Source organism: Hypanus sabinus, chromosome 2 (genome assembly GCF_030144855.1).
Source record: "Hypanus sabinus isolate sHypSab1 chromosome 2, sHypSab1.hap1, whole genome shotgun sequence".
NCBI classification, from domain to species: Eukaryota; Metazoa; Chordata; class Chondrichthyes; order Myliobatiformes; family Dasyatidae; genus Hypanus; species Hypanus sabinus.
Window position 1 is genome coordinate 87536115 of NC_082707.1, and position 16069 is coordinate 87552183.

The window sequence follows — 16069 nt, forward strand, 5'->3', positions numbered from 1 at the left end:
CCCTTGGGGATGAATAAAGTATCTATCTATCTTATGTAGATTCATTTTGACTCTACAGTCATGGAAATTTGTCCCCCAGGAAACACAGAGAATACACAAGCATTGACTACACTGTTTGATTCATGTCCTTCTCCCAGAATCTTCCTGTCAGGACTACCTTATGGGTCTTCATGGCCGCATGCACACCCCTTCTGCACCAGCCCATGCAGAATTTCTGACTCCCTGGGAACCCTGACCCTGCCTACCTCCTACTGATATAACATTTGTTCACTCAGTGACAACACTGTCCTGCACTGCCTGACTGTGGCTGCACTGATCACACCTGTAGGGTTACTCTGTCAACTGAGAAAAGTAGTGAAACATCACAGCGGAACTTCAACTTCACTGAGGCATTAATAGGGAAACCTGACAATGTTGTTCTGGGAATCTCACACCTGATGTTTCAGATCTTTCTGTAACTTTCACAGAAAACATCACAATACCATTTTAAAGCCAAAATACGTCTTGGAGTAATTTTTCGCCCTGTGACTCCACAGATAACCCTTCTTTTTTCTGTTGTCCATGAGCCACAATCTCAACAGGAACCAAGAAGAGGGCATCGCTCTGTTGCCCTTAAGGCATTTATTTAGCTTTATTACATTTTTGCTTTAAATAATTATTTGTAACTATTTTCTAGTTAAAGTTAAAGGTTGATAACTACGTTGCAGTTGTTAAAGGTAAATTCATTATCTGTGATGACGTCACACCCCAGTTTCACCGCGTCTTGTGGGTAAACTCCGGTTTGGAGAAACGTGAAGGCGGGGGCTTGTGTGTGCAGGATCAGCATGAGGAAAGCTCAATTTCTACCCACTAAGGAACATCATAGAAGCAACGCCATAAGTTCATATGACAGTCTATATGTTGAAGTAAAAATGTTAACACTGATTCTGTTAAAAGAAATGACTGTTGATGAGGTTTATTTTCTTGTGCTACTGAAAGCATTGTTGAAAGGTTTGTGTTGGAGTATATTTAAAGCTGTTGACGGCATAGGTAGATTCTGACTGTATGTTGTACTTCAATGAGACTTAAGTGTAATATAGTTTGTTGTAGTTTAACTTTTACAAGTATTTATGATAGAAATGTGATGCCAAGAAGGAAACAGATACTGTATATATTTTGTATTATTTTATCAAGTTTTACCAGACATTAATGTGGAAGAGTGAACAGTAAACGGTTAATCTTACTGTGACCCTGTCTTCATTGGCTCCTGCTTAACTTGGTGTTTAGTCAGAGTTTCAACACACTGCACAAGAACACTATAATCACAAAATCCCTTAAGTGTGGACACAGGCCAATCAGCCCTCTACACTGGTGCCTGTTCTTCTAAAGAGCTACTCAATTAGTCTTACTGACCTGATTGTTTGCCACAATGTTGTATATCTGCTTTTAAAGATATCCAACACGGTTTGTTACATCCAACCACTAACTGGTTCCAATAACACATTGACAGTTTTCTATCCAGCGTAAGTCCCTTGTACTGCCTGGTATGCAATCAACAAATAAAAGCAGGAATGAAAAAAAAGGCACGGAATGTGTAGTGGTTTCAGTGGCTGGCTCTATCCAGGAATGGGAATCTTCTGTCAGCTGATTTTACTTATCTGGGAAGACACCAGATGTGAAGAGGTGCCCTCCCAGCTAGCACATAGTTATCCTGAGAAGGTAATACCATTTCCCAAATAGCTCCTGGCTTCTGAAACATGCACATCCAAGCACCACCAGCTTCAACCACGGTAACATACAGTGCTGTGGGTTTGCGCGTGTAGTGCATACCTGTGCAGGTGTTGTTGTTAACCTCATCAGCTGAAGGGCCTGAATCGCTGGACTGACCTTGCCCTTCAACAATGCGCAGCTCCTCCTGAGACGTGCCCGAGCGTGACATTCCAGCTGTACAGCAATCCGACTGAAACTAAACACAACAGAGCGACGTCACTCCAATATCAACCAGACAAGAACTTGTGACAATGTTGATCAAGTTAGTCATGATTTTGGCAGCAAAGACAATTCAGCCTGAACTATATAGTCTGAAGGTTTGTACTGTGCTCTGCTTCATGTAGTTTTTCCACTTTCACCATCTCATTCACTGGAGGTGGAAGGCCCGGCATGAATCAACAAGATATCTTCCAATAAATAACTCATCACCTGCAGCCTACTTAAACTCTGCTCTCATCCACGGTCCTTGTTCACTTATTGAACCAGCCAGCCTCAGACAAAGGCTCCCAGCCTTTACTTACCTTGTTGCCTTGTCATATTAAATACCTGTTCTCTCTTGTTTAGTGGCCCCCTGTGGCTTGTTATTTTGCAGTTTATTAAAGTTATCGCTCACCGCTAAATCATCTCCGCTACTCTGCATTTGAGTCAAGACTCCTCTACATTTCCTGGTTTTAAAATCTTCCATTGGGGTTCCCCTTGACCTTCCCTGCTCTGGTGGGAACAATCCTAGAATCTCAGTGCTCACACTGATGCTTTTGTTTGCCATCCAGGGTACTTTAGTGAATAATTGATCCAGGTTTGTTACAGTCATACAACAGACCCTTCAGCCTATTGAGACCGTGCTGACCATCAAGCACCCATTAGCATTAACCCTAAACTGATCCCATTTTTATTCTCCCCCTCCCATTCCCATTGTGCGACTTTATTGTTCGTCCGCACACTAATGGCAATTTACAATGACCAGCTAAACTACTAAACCACAGATCGTGCGCTACAGGTCAGGATCGAATCTGGGTCACTGGGGATGTAAGGCAACAGTGCCTCAAGCTGTGCCAATGCTGCACCCTGAACCAACCTTGCCTGAATTGATGTATTTCCCAAGCACCTCATGTAGTCATTAGGTTTGGAAGTCAAGATACCAATTTGACGGGCATGGAACCTTTTCACACATCAAGCTGAATGTTCTGCAGAGCCATGCTATCACAGATTCTACTTCACTTAAAAAAAACCTTCTTTCCCAGATCATATGGAAGCTAAAGAAGTATGTTCTATATATAATTCCAAGCACCATGGAGTTCATTTAAAGAGCAAACACGAGGAAATCTGCAGATGCTGGAAATTCAAACAACACATGCAAAATGCTGGTGGATCACAGCAGGCCAGGCAGCATCTATAGGGAGAAGCACTGTCGACGTTTCGGGCCGAAACCCTCAGCACTTGTCTTCGCATTTTCCCCTCCCTCTCCTATCTTCAAGTCTCTTACTATCTTTCCTTTCAGTTAGTCCTGACGAAGGGTTTCGGCCCGAAACGTCGACAGTGCTTCTCCCTACAGATGCTGCCTGGCCTGCTGTGTTCCATCAGCATTTTATGTGTGCTGTTTGGAGGTCATTTGTTGGGGGGGCACTTGTGGATATTCTCAGGGCTGGAGATCTCTGTGAGCTGTATGTGTGGTTAGGGCTCGTGGTTCCTGTGGATTTTCTTAGAGGTTACTGTAGGAAATTCTGTGGTAAGTGGTTATTGTGGGTGTCCAAGGCTGTTGTTTACTTTGGACATTCTCATGGTTAGGAGTTAGTGTGGATATTTACAATGTTAGAGGTTACTGTGGGGATACTTAGGGTGAGACAGTAAGAATGGGTAACAAGGAGTACAAATGGGTAATAGGGAATAAGAATGGGTAACAGGAAGTAAGGTGTCAAGACAACGCTGATAGGTGACTCTCTGTTGCAGCTCTGATGGGAATTATCGAATGTTCCTGCTTAAGCTACTACAGCTGAAATCCACAGTCACAACCTTGGGTACTTTAGTAAGCTGCATTGTTTTAAGATATTTAAAAAAATCTATCAATCTTCAAAATCGACGGATCTTGGATGGCAGACTCAATCACCAGTGAAGTTCCCTTTTAAGAAAACAGAAGCATGGAAGGAGCACTGGGCTACAGGTACAAACAAATCAAACTCCCACTCCCAACAATCCTGTTGGCAAATGCACAGACTCTGGAAAATAAAATTCAAGCTCTGAGAGCAAGATTGCTGTATCAGAAGGACACCAGGGACGGCTGTGTACTTTACTTTGTGGAAGCATGGTTTACACCCACCATTTCAGATACAGCACTGCAGCCCAAGGGCTTCACCATTCATCCAAGACAGGTCAGCTGAGTCTGTAAATGTAGAGGACAGGGAGTTTGCTCCATGATTAGCTCATTGTGGTGCATTGGTGTGACGGTTCTGTCCTAGCTGGAACACCTAGCAGTCAAGTGTCATGCACTGTACGTGCCGAGGGAGTTTTCCGTCATAATCTGGTAGCAAAGGCCAACGCCAGGCCGGCACTGGAGAACATGAGCACTGGGAACAGCAGTCATAAAGATGCTCACCCACTTGCCTTCCTTCCCTATTATTGCAGGGGATTTCCACATGGCCAGCTTGAAGGAGTCTCTGAACAACTATCACCAACTCAGCCTACCACCTGTGGAACCAGAGGAGTCAACACAATTGACCATTCTTACACCACCATCAAGAATGCCACCCCATGTTCATTCATTTGGAAAGTCCAATCACCTTGCTGTACTTCCACATCCAGCATTTAAGACTAAGGACCAGACCATCAGTAGCGAGGATCAAGAAGGTATGGTCGAGGGAGCACTTACAGGACTGCACTGAGCCAAAGGACTGGACACTATTCAGGGATTCACCTGGTCATCTGAATAAATACACCTCTTGTCATTGACTTCACCAAGACCTGTGTGGATGATTTTGCACCTTCTTGAACCAGGAGATTCATTGTCTGCTGAAGGCTAGATCATGGCATTCAAGACCAGCGATCCAGTACTGATTAAGAAGCCCAGGTATGACCTACTAAAAACTATTTTAAGAGTGATGAAGCAATTCAGATTGAAGTTAGAGATGGAATTGGATGCACGTCAGCTGTGGCAGGGTTTGCTGGACATTATCTCCTACGAGGTAAAACCTAACATCATGGATGTCAGTGATGATTTACTCCCAGAGGTGCTAAACACTTTGAAGAGCAGAATAAAACTACACTTGTACAAATCCCTACAGCATCTGGCGACACTGTAATCTCTGTCTTGGAGGCTGATGTCAGAACATATTTCAAGAGGGTGAACCCTCGCTGGGCCCTGCTGATGTACCTGGTCGGGCAATGAAAACCTGTGTTAACCAACTGGCAGAAGTATTCAAGGACATCTTCACTTTCTCATTTTTTTAAAAAACTTTTTTTATTGAGTTTTCAAATGATTACGGAAAGAAAAAAAATATATACCCTTCCCCCTCCCCCCTAACATCCCTATAGAAAAAAAGAAAAAGAAGAAAAAAAGAAAGAGAGAGTGCCTGGATATCGAAAGATCCCCACATGCTCCACGGAGTTTGTAATAACTTTAGTATATATATTTATTTCTTTTCCCAAATAACCAATTATTTTATCTTCGGAGCACCTATATATTTAATCCTGTCTTTTGTAAATAAGGGCGCCAAATTTTCAAAAATTTTTCATATTTATGTAAAAAAGTACTGATTTCTTGGTTACATTGGAAACTCTGATCAGATAAATTTGGATTTAATGTATTTATTTTTTGTGGTGTAATATATAATTGATGTAAAAAAATTATATTGCACTAATCTTAACCGGACATTTATTGCATTTGTCATACTATCAAGACATAGTCTTGACCAATTTGTTTCTTCAATTTTAATATTCAAATCACTTTCCCATTTTTGTCTTGACTTATGGATTGCTTGTTTAATTGCCTGTTTTTGATTCAAGCTATACATACAAGAAATACATTTTTTAGTTTTTCCTTTTTGAATTAAAGTTTCTATTTCATTAGATTTTAGCAATAACATTGTTTGACCTAATTTTTCTCTTAAATAAGCCCTTAATTGGAAGTAACAAAAAAGAGTGTTGTTTGATACTTTATATTTATTCTTTAATTGATCAAATGACATTAATATACCTCCTTCAAAACAATCTCCTATATATCTAATCCCTTTTTGAAACCAATTATATAAAAGTTGATTATCCATTGTAAAAGGAATAAGTCTATTTTGAATTAAAGAACTCTTTGCTAATAAAGATTTCTTTGTCTCATCATCAACATTTATCTTATTCCATAAGTCAATCAAATGTTCTAATATAGGAGATTCTTTCTTTTCCCGTATCCATTTAGATTCCCATTTATATACAAAATCTTCTGGTGTATTTTCTCCTATTTTATCTAGTTCTATTCTAATCTATGCCGGTCTCTCTCTCTCAAAAAAAGATGCAATAAATCTAAGTTGATTTGCTTTATAATAATTCTTAAAATTTGGAAGTTGTAACCGTCCTAGATCAAATTTCCATGTCAATTTTTCCAACGATATTCTTGACATCTTACCTTTCCAAAGAAACTTCCTCACATATTTATTTAACTCTTGAAAAAATTTCTGGGGTAGTTGTATTGGTAGTGATTGAAATAAGTACTGTAGTCTAGGGAATATATTCATTTTTATGGTATTTACTCTACTTACTAATGTTATTGGTAATATCATCCATTTATCAAGATCTTCTTGAATTTTTTTCAATAATGGTAAGTAATTTAATTTATATAAGTTCTTTATATCATAATCAACTCTTATACCTAAATATTTTATACCATTTGTCGGCCATCTAAATTGAGTTATTAATCAACATTGACTAAAATCTCCTTTAGTAAGAGGTAAAATTTCACTTTTATCCCAATTTATTTTCTAACCTGATATTTTTCCATATTCTTCTGATCTAGAGGATAATTTACGCAATGAGTGCAATGGGTTTGTTAAATAAAGCAGAACATCATCAGCAAATAAGTTAATCTAGTATTCTTCCTGGTTAACTCTGAAACCCTTAATATCTGGGTCCATTCTAATTAATTCAGCTAATGGTTCTATCGCCAACAAAAATAAAGCAGGTGATAATGGACAACCTTGCCTAGTTGACCTTGTTAACTGAAATGGTGTTGAAATTTGACCACTTGTCACTACTTTAGCTTTGGGATTAGTATTTAAGGGTTTAATCCATTTTATAAAATACTCCTAATCTGTATTTTTCCAATACCCTAAATAAAATATTCCATTCCAATCTATCAAATGCTTTTTCTGCATCTAAAGCAACTGCCACACTCATTTCCTCCCTCTTTTGAGCTAAATGAATTATACTAAATAACCGAGTTACATTATCTGCTGATTGTCTATTTTTAATAAATCCTGTTTGATCCATATGTATTAATTTTGGTAAGTATTTAGATAATCTATTAGATAAGATTTTTGCTATTATTTTATAATCAGTGTTTAACAAAGAAATAGGTCTATATGATGTTGGCTTTAAAAGATCTCTATCCTTTTTTGGCAATACTATTAAAATATTCGAAAAAGATTCTGGAAGTTTATGTGTTTTTTTCCGCTTGATGTATTAACTCCATAAAAGGAGGAATTAATAAATATTTAAACTTTTTATAAAATTCAGGCAGAAACCATCTTCTCCTGGGGATTTATTACCCTGAAGTGATCCTATGGCTTCTTCGACCTCTTTCAATGTAAAAGGCATATCTAATCCCTTCTGTTCTTCCGAATTCAATTTTGGAAGAGTTATTTGTGATAAAAACCTTTCTATCTCGACATTATCATTTTGTGATTCTGATTTATACAATTCAGAATAAAAATTCTTGAAAGTTTCATTAATTTCTAAAGGTTTATAAGTAATTTTATTTACTCTTGTTCGAATTGCATTTATTGTTTTAGAAGTTTGGTCTGTTTTTAACTGCCATGTGATCTTTCACCTAGTTCATAATATCTCTGTTCAGTTCTCATAATTGCTTTTTCTGTTTGATATGTCTGAAGTGTATTATATTGTAACTTCTTGTTAATAAATTGTCTTCGTTTTTCTTCTGTCATATATCTTTGAGATTCTTTTTCTAATTTTGTAATCTCTTTTTCCAATTGACCTATTCCTATCATAGATTCCTTCTCAATTTTAGAAGTATAACTTATTATCTGACCTCTCAAATATGCCTTCATTGCTTCCCACAATATAAATTTATCATCAACTGAATGTGAATTTGTATCTAAAAAGAACTGAATCTGCTTTTATCTTCACTCTCTCATTGCTGCAGTCGGAAATTCCCACCTGCTTCAAAAGGGCAATAATCATACCAGTGCCCAAGAGGAGCAGGATGAGCTACCTCAATGGCTATTGCTCATTGCAGTCGCATCTGCTCAGATGAAGAGCTTTCAGAGTTGGTCATGCCAGAATCAACTCCTGCCTAACTAAGCAAGGACCTGGACCCATTGCAATTTGCCTATCATCTATCACCTAGTACAGTGGATGCAATCTCACTAGCTCTCCACTTGGCCTTGCTCACCCGGACAATAGAAATACCTACATCAGCATGCTGTATATTGATACAGCTCAGTGTTCAACACAAACATACCCTCAGCTCTAATCAACAAGCTCCAAAACCTGAGCCACTGTACTTCCATCTGCAACTGAATCCTTGACTTCCTCATCAGGAGACCACAGTCAGTGCAGGTGGAGGAAATAACATCTCCTCTTCGCTGACGATCAGCACTGGCACACATCAAGGATGCATGCTCGGCCTGTAGCTCTGCTCTCTCAAGCCACAGCTCAAATGTCATCTATAAATTTGCTGATGGCACAACTACCATTGGAAGAATTTCAGATGGTGATGAGGTGGTGCAGAGGTGTGAAATAGGTCAGCTAATTAGGTGATCACAACAGCAATCCTGCATTCTACGTCAGTAAGACCAAGGAATTGATTGTGGATTCAAGAAGGGGAAGTTTAGGGAACACACACTAGTCCTCATTAAGGGATCAGCAGTGAAAAGGGTGAATAGTTGCATGTTTCAGGGTGTCAACATCCTGGGCCCAACATATTGATGCAATTACAAACAAGGCACGACAGTGGCTACATTTCATTAAGGGCTTGAGGAGACCTGGTATGTTACCAAAGAGCTCGTAAATTTCTACAGATGTACCATGCAGAACATTCTAACTGTTGCTTCACCATCTCGTATGGCGGGCCAATGCATAGGATTGTAAAAAGTTGCAGAAGTTGCAAACTCAGTCATCTTCATCATGGGCACTAGCCTCCCCAGCATCGAGAACATCTTCAAAAGGCAATTAAGTCATTAAGGACCTGATCATCCAGGACAAGCCCTCTTCTTATTGTTACCATCAGGGAGAAGTACAGGAGCCTGAAGACACACACTCAGCATATTTCTCGTCACCATCAGATATCTGAATGGATAATTAACCCATGTACACTACCTCAGATTTTTTTTGCATTGCTTTTGAACTATTTAATTTAAAATTAAGTTACAATGATATATATATAGTAATTTATAGTTTTCATTAGGTATTGCAATGTCTTGCTACCACAAAACACCATATTTCACAATATATGTCAGTGATATTAAACCTGATTCTGTAAACTAGCATAAACCAGATAGGCTAAAATGGCTTCCCCCTTTGTTGTAAGGAAATATAAAATCACCTGGTAAACCACATATAATGAGGTTCAAGAAGTAAGTATGCAAAGAAGAGCTTGGTAGCAGCATTACCTTCTCAAAGTGCTGGTCATCAAAGGAAATCTTAGCTGTTCCTGATTGTCGAACCCCAGAACCATAGTCTGGGGCTTCCTCATCAGCTAAAAACAGAAAAAATAAAAATATTGCTCAATTGACACATGTAAGTGTGTTCTTAATCCTGGAATTATTTTTCTAACAGCGCTTGATTTATGTAAATGAACTAAGAAAGCATACTCTGAATTTATATCCAGTTTTAGATCTTCTTCAATGCGCATGTTAAAAATACCGTATTAAATATGAAAACACAAGAACAGGTAATTTTAACTTCACATGCTAAGTGAAATCTTAAATGGTACGAGTAAATCAACTGTCCTGCTTTCACGTTTCATGAGATTGCAATGGCAAAAGAACACAATGGCGATTGCAAACCTTCACTGCATTCAAATCCATTTCTGTTCTAATGACTTCTAATGATCTAATCCCTGAGTAACCAAACACATTCCATACAGTTCTTTATTACAGTTTTCGCCTTTCTGATGATACCACTATGTCCCAGGATGACTGGACTCCGTGTGACCCACTGTACCTCATTCTGATGTTTACTTTTTTCACACTTTCTTGCTTACCAGAAATGGCCTGGACGGCCACACGTAGAAATCCCTTGACTTCTCCCTTCTCACTGACTATTGCCACACGGTGCACTAGTGGCACGGGGTATAGCAGGTTACTGAGATAAACGAATGCTCTGGAAAGAAGAACAGAAAGCACATGAGCCAATCTGCCTAACTGCAGCTTTACCTTTAGGTGGTTCTACACTTCCACACTGGCTCAGGGACTTCACTGCTAGGGCTGTTAGAAAACAGGGCACAGTTGGTTGGTGGGTCTTGCAGCTAGAAGTGATTAAGGCAAGACATTTTTGAAGACAGAGCGCACTCCACTGTGAGAAAGAAAAGATACTTGGAGAATAGGAATGACTAAAGGTTTGGATTTGATTTTTTGCCTTTCCAATATTTTTTAAGCAAATATGACCTGTAGCTGACTTTATTTAACGTCACTCCACTTTGCTGGTAGTTGGTGTTTAGGTTTTTCTCTCTCTCCCCACATGAAGTGAGTACTGGACAATGGAAACCACCAACTTGATCGGCCCATATGGTCTTTTTCATTCTAGTCATCATATAGCAACCCAATGGGCTGGTGGCAGTGGTTGGATTCTGCAGCTCTTTGTGCTCACATATCAGATTTTCTGGTTGCATTAAGTATTGAGTTCATTCAGATTGTCGCATTGTCCAGAGCTGGGGAGTAGGCTGCTGTTCACTTTGCCTTGACCATTCAAATCATGTCTTGTACTAACCCACTGGGTGACGAATTTGTGCTAGTTCAGAAGCTGTCCTAGCAAAATCTAATCTGCTAGCCACCTGAAGAAGTGTATATCCTGGATTTGAAAGTGGGGGTGGGGAGGTTAAGCACAGAAGTAGCCATGAGAATTCAGCTGGCCAGGTATAGCTGAATACTGGCAGAATTGGAATAGTCTGATCAGCTGTCAGGCATACTGGGTGGACTTGGAGACTTAGCTGATACTGATGGGACCTGACAGTGGACTTCAGATCCCACAACACAGAATTAGCTGGCTCACTTTGTGATTGGAACTCATCACAACCAAAAGCATTTTGGTCTATATCCGACACCACCTCTGCTCTTTAAACTATGGCTCTCCTCCTGCCTCTTCAGGGAAAGTTCAAGCAAATATGAATGTTACTTTGGATACTTTATAGCAGCAACTGGTGAGGCAACTTTTCATAAAAGAGTATCTGCCAAGAAATGCAAATCTCCTAATAGGATGCTTAATAACTGGCCAACCAAGCAATCCCTTTGCAACTATCTCATTCTTCAATTAAAGTAAGTCACATTCTCCAAGATAGTGCATGATGGTCCATAGTTCTGAGTTGACGGTAGATCATCCAGCTTCATTAGAGACTTTCTTTTGAATCATAACAAAGCACCTTAATGTTCTCCCTCACATCATTGGTGTTTCTGGAAGAAGCCTTCAATGAACAAGTCTCTGATTCAAAGGCAAGAGTGGCATTGATAGGATCACAGTTGACAATCTATCCAAGACAGCAATTTCCTAACATGGAGACAGAGAATCATATAGCACAGGACTGGGCCCATCAGCCCACCATGCTTATGCTCATCACCAAGTACTTCTGCAGACCGATATTATTCAGTACGACTAGGTCTTCAGCCTACTGTGCACGGGCAATTCAAGTTCTTGTCCAGATACTTCTTAAAAGTTGAGAATACCTGCTTCCACCACCCTCTGGATGAATAAGTTCATCCTCAGATCCCTCTAATGTAGGGGGTTCCCAACCTTTTTTTATGTCATAGACTACTACCATTAAGCGAGGGGACTGTGGACTTCAGGTTGGGAAACCCTTCTCTAAAGGAATGAGTAAAAGTCAAAGCCAGAAAATATATTTAGTTTAATAACTGTTGCCCCAACTGGTTGTTCCTTCTCAAAGAAGAGGTAAACATGTGCACATTGTTGATCAGTCCAGGGTGTATTTTCTTTATATGTGTTCTTCCTGGCAGAATTCTAGTGGGGCAAGCTATTGACTGATCCCCCAAATCCAGCCAAGCACAGCTCCAATCCCCATGTCATCGGAAACACTGACAAAGGCCAATGTTTCATGGATCAATTCAGATTCCTGACCCATAAAAATGAGTCACGGGGGAATTTACAGAAAGAAGAAAAAGAAGAGAGAAGTCTCCGTACGTATGCAGGTACCAGGAAGGAAGCAGCCCATGGTGGGTTGCAGCAAAGTCTGCAAAGGTGCAGGAGCTTACATTCTGAAATGTTCTTCATGGAAAAGGAGAGACAGAGGAGACAGAAGTGAGCCTTACGTTGGTGACTTCTTGGAAAAAGAATGTCAAACTCCTTGTAATCATTGGTCAACCTGCAGCACCTTGGTCTGGACAGTTGGTTAGGCAGAAACCATTTTCAATAGTCATAAACCTGACCAGGAAACTGACAAAGCAACACTGCAAGAGTGACAAGAAAAGTGAATGACTAACGGTCATTGTTTAGAATGGCCAAAACATGGAGAATCCAACATTAGCTCTGAAGGAAATCTCAGCTGTGAGGAACAAAGACACATTGTGATGGTCCTCCAGCATTCCTTATGTTGATGGGTATCCTGAGCTCTCATGAACTGAAAATCAAACTCAGGGAAACAGCAATAAATAGGTCAAAATTATAAGGGGTGATGAGCAAATGTAGAATTATTTTGACAGGTTTTTTTCTTAGATGACCAACCCTCTCCTTAGAATACACTCTCTGTTGATGAGACAAGCAGGAAATAGAACATATGTTTTTCTGTAAAAAAAACATGAATCTGTATTCAGCCAATCTCTGCACGTTGCCCTACTTATTTGTCTCAAATAACCATCTTAGGTTTCTTTAACTAATGTCAACAGTGAACAGGATTCCTTTTCTCAGGTGTCTTCTCAAGACTAACATTGCTTTGGTGTGAACTGTTAACTTTATGTTTAATGTTATTAAAGTTGTCAGAACTTAAACTTTCTTACTTCTGGAAGTTTTGCCTTCAGCTCTGAAACAAATTTCAACAGTGACGCATTCATGCAACAGGTTTCTGTGCTCATCTCCGTCATAAGGTGATTTGTGGAGCAGTACCATGCTCTCTAGCTGAAGCCATCTTGCTACCATCCAGCAGCCTCTGCAGCTTTATGTGGACAGGCACTGCTGGATGTTTTCAAATAATTTAACCTTTAATGAATTCTTGTAGGCCAAGTTAGTCAGATCTTTAACTGGACAACTTGCAGTAACTTTACAATAGACTGATAAAATTTTCAACAACCATCACTTGAACAGGAACTGACAAGCAACCCAGTAAATGGGTACTTAGAGTGACAGGAAATATGTATTATTTGTTCTCACTCACTAAGTTTTAGGAAAAGGTTATTGAATTTGTTAAGAAGGCCTCTTGATTGGCCATTGGCAAAAAGGATTCCATTGATGAGGTTGTATTCATGTCTGAGAAAGGGAGAAAAGAGTAAAGTCCCTGAGTGATCAAAGTAGAACCACCTGCAATCTTCATCCAACATATACAGTACGCCACAGTGCCAGGGAGCAAAGCAGCAAAACAAAGCAGTATCGAAAGCCAGCCACAGCCAGCCAGGTGAGAGAAACTGGAGACAACCACACACGTAGCACTAAAAGATTCATCAACAAGTCACAATCAGCATGGAAGGGGAGGGAGTCACCGCTGCCTTGCAATCAAGCAAACTTTGTGGACATAAAAACATCTGTAGTAAAAAAGAACATAAAGAAAAAAGATATTCAGTAGCATTAAATATGAGCGACCATACTGGATCCAGTGGATTCAGTCTGCTTCAAGAGAAAACTAAATCCAAATGGGACTATCACCCAGTTTCCATTGCCTGAACTGTAAATTTTCCACATGAAATGTAATACTCTGAAGATCAAAACTTCTCATGGACTCATCTGGAGAGATACTAAAAGTTTACCAGGCACTTGCCATTTTCTGTCACCATTTTCACAAAGCCTGTGGGAAATGGAGGGAAGTAAAGGAGATAATGTTCTGCCCCTATGAGGGGTGGTATCTTGGGACAACTTGCAGTGTAGCCATGGCATTACATTTAGAGGGCATTTTTTCTGTATAATCTAGAAATTTCTCACATCAAGATTTTATATTACTTTATGTAGTTATCCTTCGCAGATTTTATACTGAGATTATGCAAAACTACTGCCTGCATTTCTTGTAGAACATTATGTCACAGCTCCGAGTTCATTGGCAGCCACTAAATATTGGCATTTATATTAAAAAATTAACTGGGTTTCCATTTCCTATTCATTTGGTACCAATTTTCTGTATTCTATTTTTTTTTAAACTATTTCTAAATGTGGTAAGTGTTCAAAGTATGACCTTCAGCATTGGCTGGAGTTGAAATACTCAACTGCTTCGAAGGACAACCATAGATTATTTCTTTTTGCACACTATGATCTGTCTTGACCTGAATAAATTCCATTATTTGTGGTCAGGTTATTTAAAACAATGCAACTTCCCCGGAGAGAGGAAGCTCTCTGAAAATCTGAAACTAACAATAAGTAAAGGGGCAATCAGATCCAAACCTTTTGTGATTTTTTTTTCTTCTCCAATGTATCCTCTGGGTACAATCTAGGAGAATCTTGCATTTTAAGCAACATGAGATAAATGGTCTACTTCCCTCTAACCAATGACTGCCAGCTGTATGAGAGCCACTGCCGGAAAATGACACTTAGTCATCTGCAGAATTGTGAAGAGCAAACACTTTTGTAATCTTTTTGTGAAGCTTCCTGCTGCAGAGTGTAAAATAAGCAACGATACTGAAGTTGCAATGGTTCGGTGCACTACACTTCCATGTACCACTGTAAAATTCCATATGATTGACAATTCTGCTCACCTTCGGTAAACAGGCTCCCAAGGTAATCAATACTATGTTCTTCATGCTCCTGTGAAATGGTCAGGAAGCTTCTGTATCAACAGTAGTGAGCTCAGTGCCGAGATGCGTCAGATGACTTGGTAGTAATTCTACCCTGGGACTTCTTTATGATATTTAAATTATTCCATTGTTGAAGGATGATTTATGGGCAATTTCATGATAATTAAGGTTGAGAATTTCCACTGTTGGAATCAAAGTTGTCGAATTAAGGGAACACTAGTCTTCCTGCCAACACTTGTTGTCCATCAGACCATTGGATTTAAATGAATGAAATAAGATTTCCTGACTGATTTCAGTGACATGTTAACGTCAGGTTGTTTCTTGCTCTCACTTTTGCACCTCCCACATTTCATGTCACTCATATTGGCAGAGGGCCATGCTTTTCCATGTGAATGATCTTGATTACTGGTCAGTGCTTAACCATGGAGATGGTTTGGGGGGGGGAATACACTGTTTGTGGTATTGGGGTTCAAGTAGTGGGTTTTATAAATGTCTTAATATTTCAAGATGCTTGGACTTGCATATTTTGATTATTTTTTCCCAGTTCTGGCCAGGAAAGATTCAGAGTTGGATAGGGCTAGAAACATCATACAAAAATGAATATTCTGTCTGCCATCTGATGAACTGACGATATGCTGTGTGTATCACCAGAATGTAGATCACTCTACTCATTTTTACATGGTGGGTCTGATGCTGATGGTACATAATTTTACTTCCACGTTTGTCATTCCCAAATTTTCATTCTACAAAAGTTCTCAGTAGAGACCATGAGGACCACAGTTTGGAATGCAGACCTTCCCACCTACTGCACACACACAGAAGTGAGCACATTCTCAGGGGTGACATCATCAAGAAGTGATCAAAGTGTCACCAAGAATTTCCCCTTGGCACTTTCTCTGTGAGGGGCCACTAAATTCTCTGACGAAGGGTCATGGACCTGAAACATCGACTGTTTCTCTTTCCCCAGGTGTTGCTCTGTGTTCTGCTTTTATGACCACTCTGTCAGA

General features: G+C 39.5%; 1 protein-coding gene across 5 annotated transcripts in view; it reads right to left on the reverse strand.

Annotated features, from left to right (window-relative positions):
* The window catches only part of kif1aa (kinesin family member 1Aa), a 320477-nt gene that overhangs the window by 75653 nt on the left and 228755 nt on the right, over positions 1–16069 (reverse strand). For all 5 annotated transcript variants that reach the window (XM_059949994.1, XM_059950017.1, XM_059950003.1 and 2 more), the window contains 3 exons: positions 10169–10287; positions 9576–9661; positions 1810–1945 (listed from right to left, as the gene is read on the reverse strand). In XM_059949994.1, the coding sequence (XP_059805977.1) occupies positions 1810–1945; positions 9576–9661; positions 10169–10287 (341 nt within the window). The remainder of the gene's footprint in view (positions 1–1809; positions 1946–9575; positions 9662–10168; positions 10288–16069) is intronic.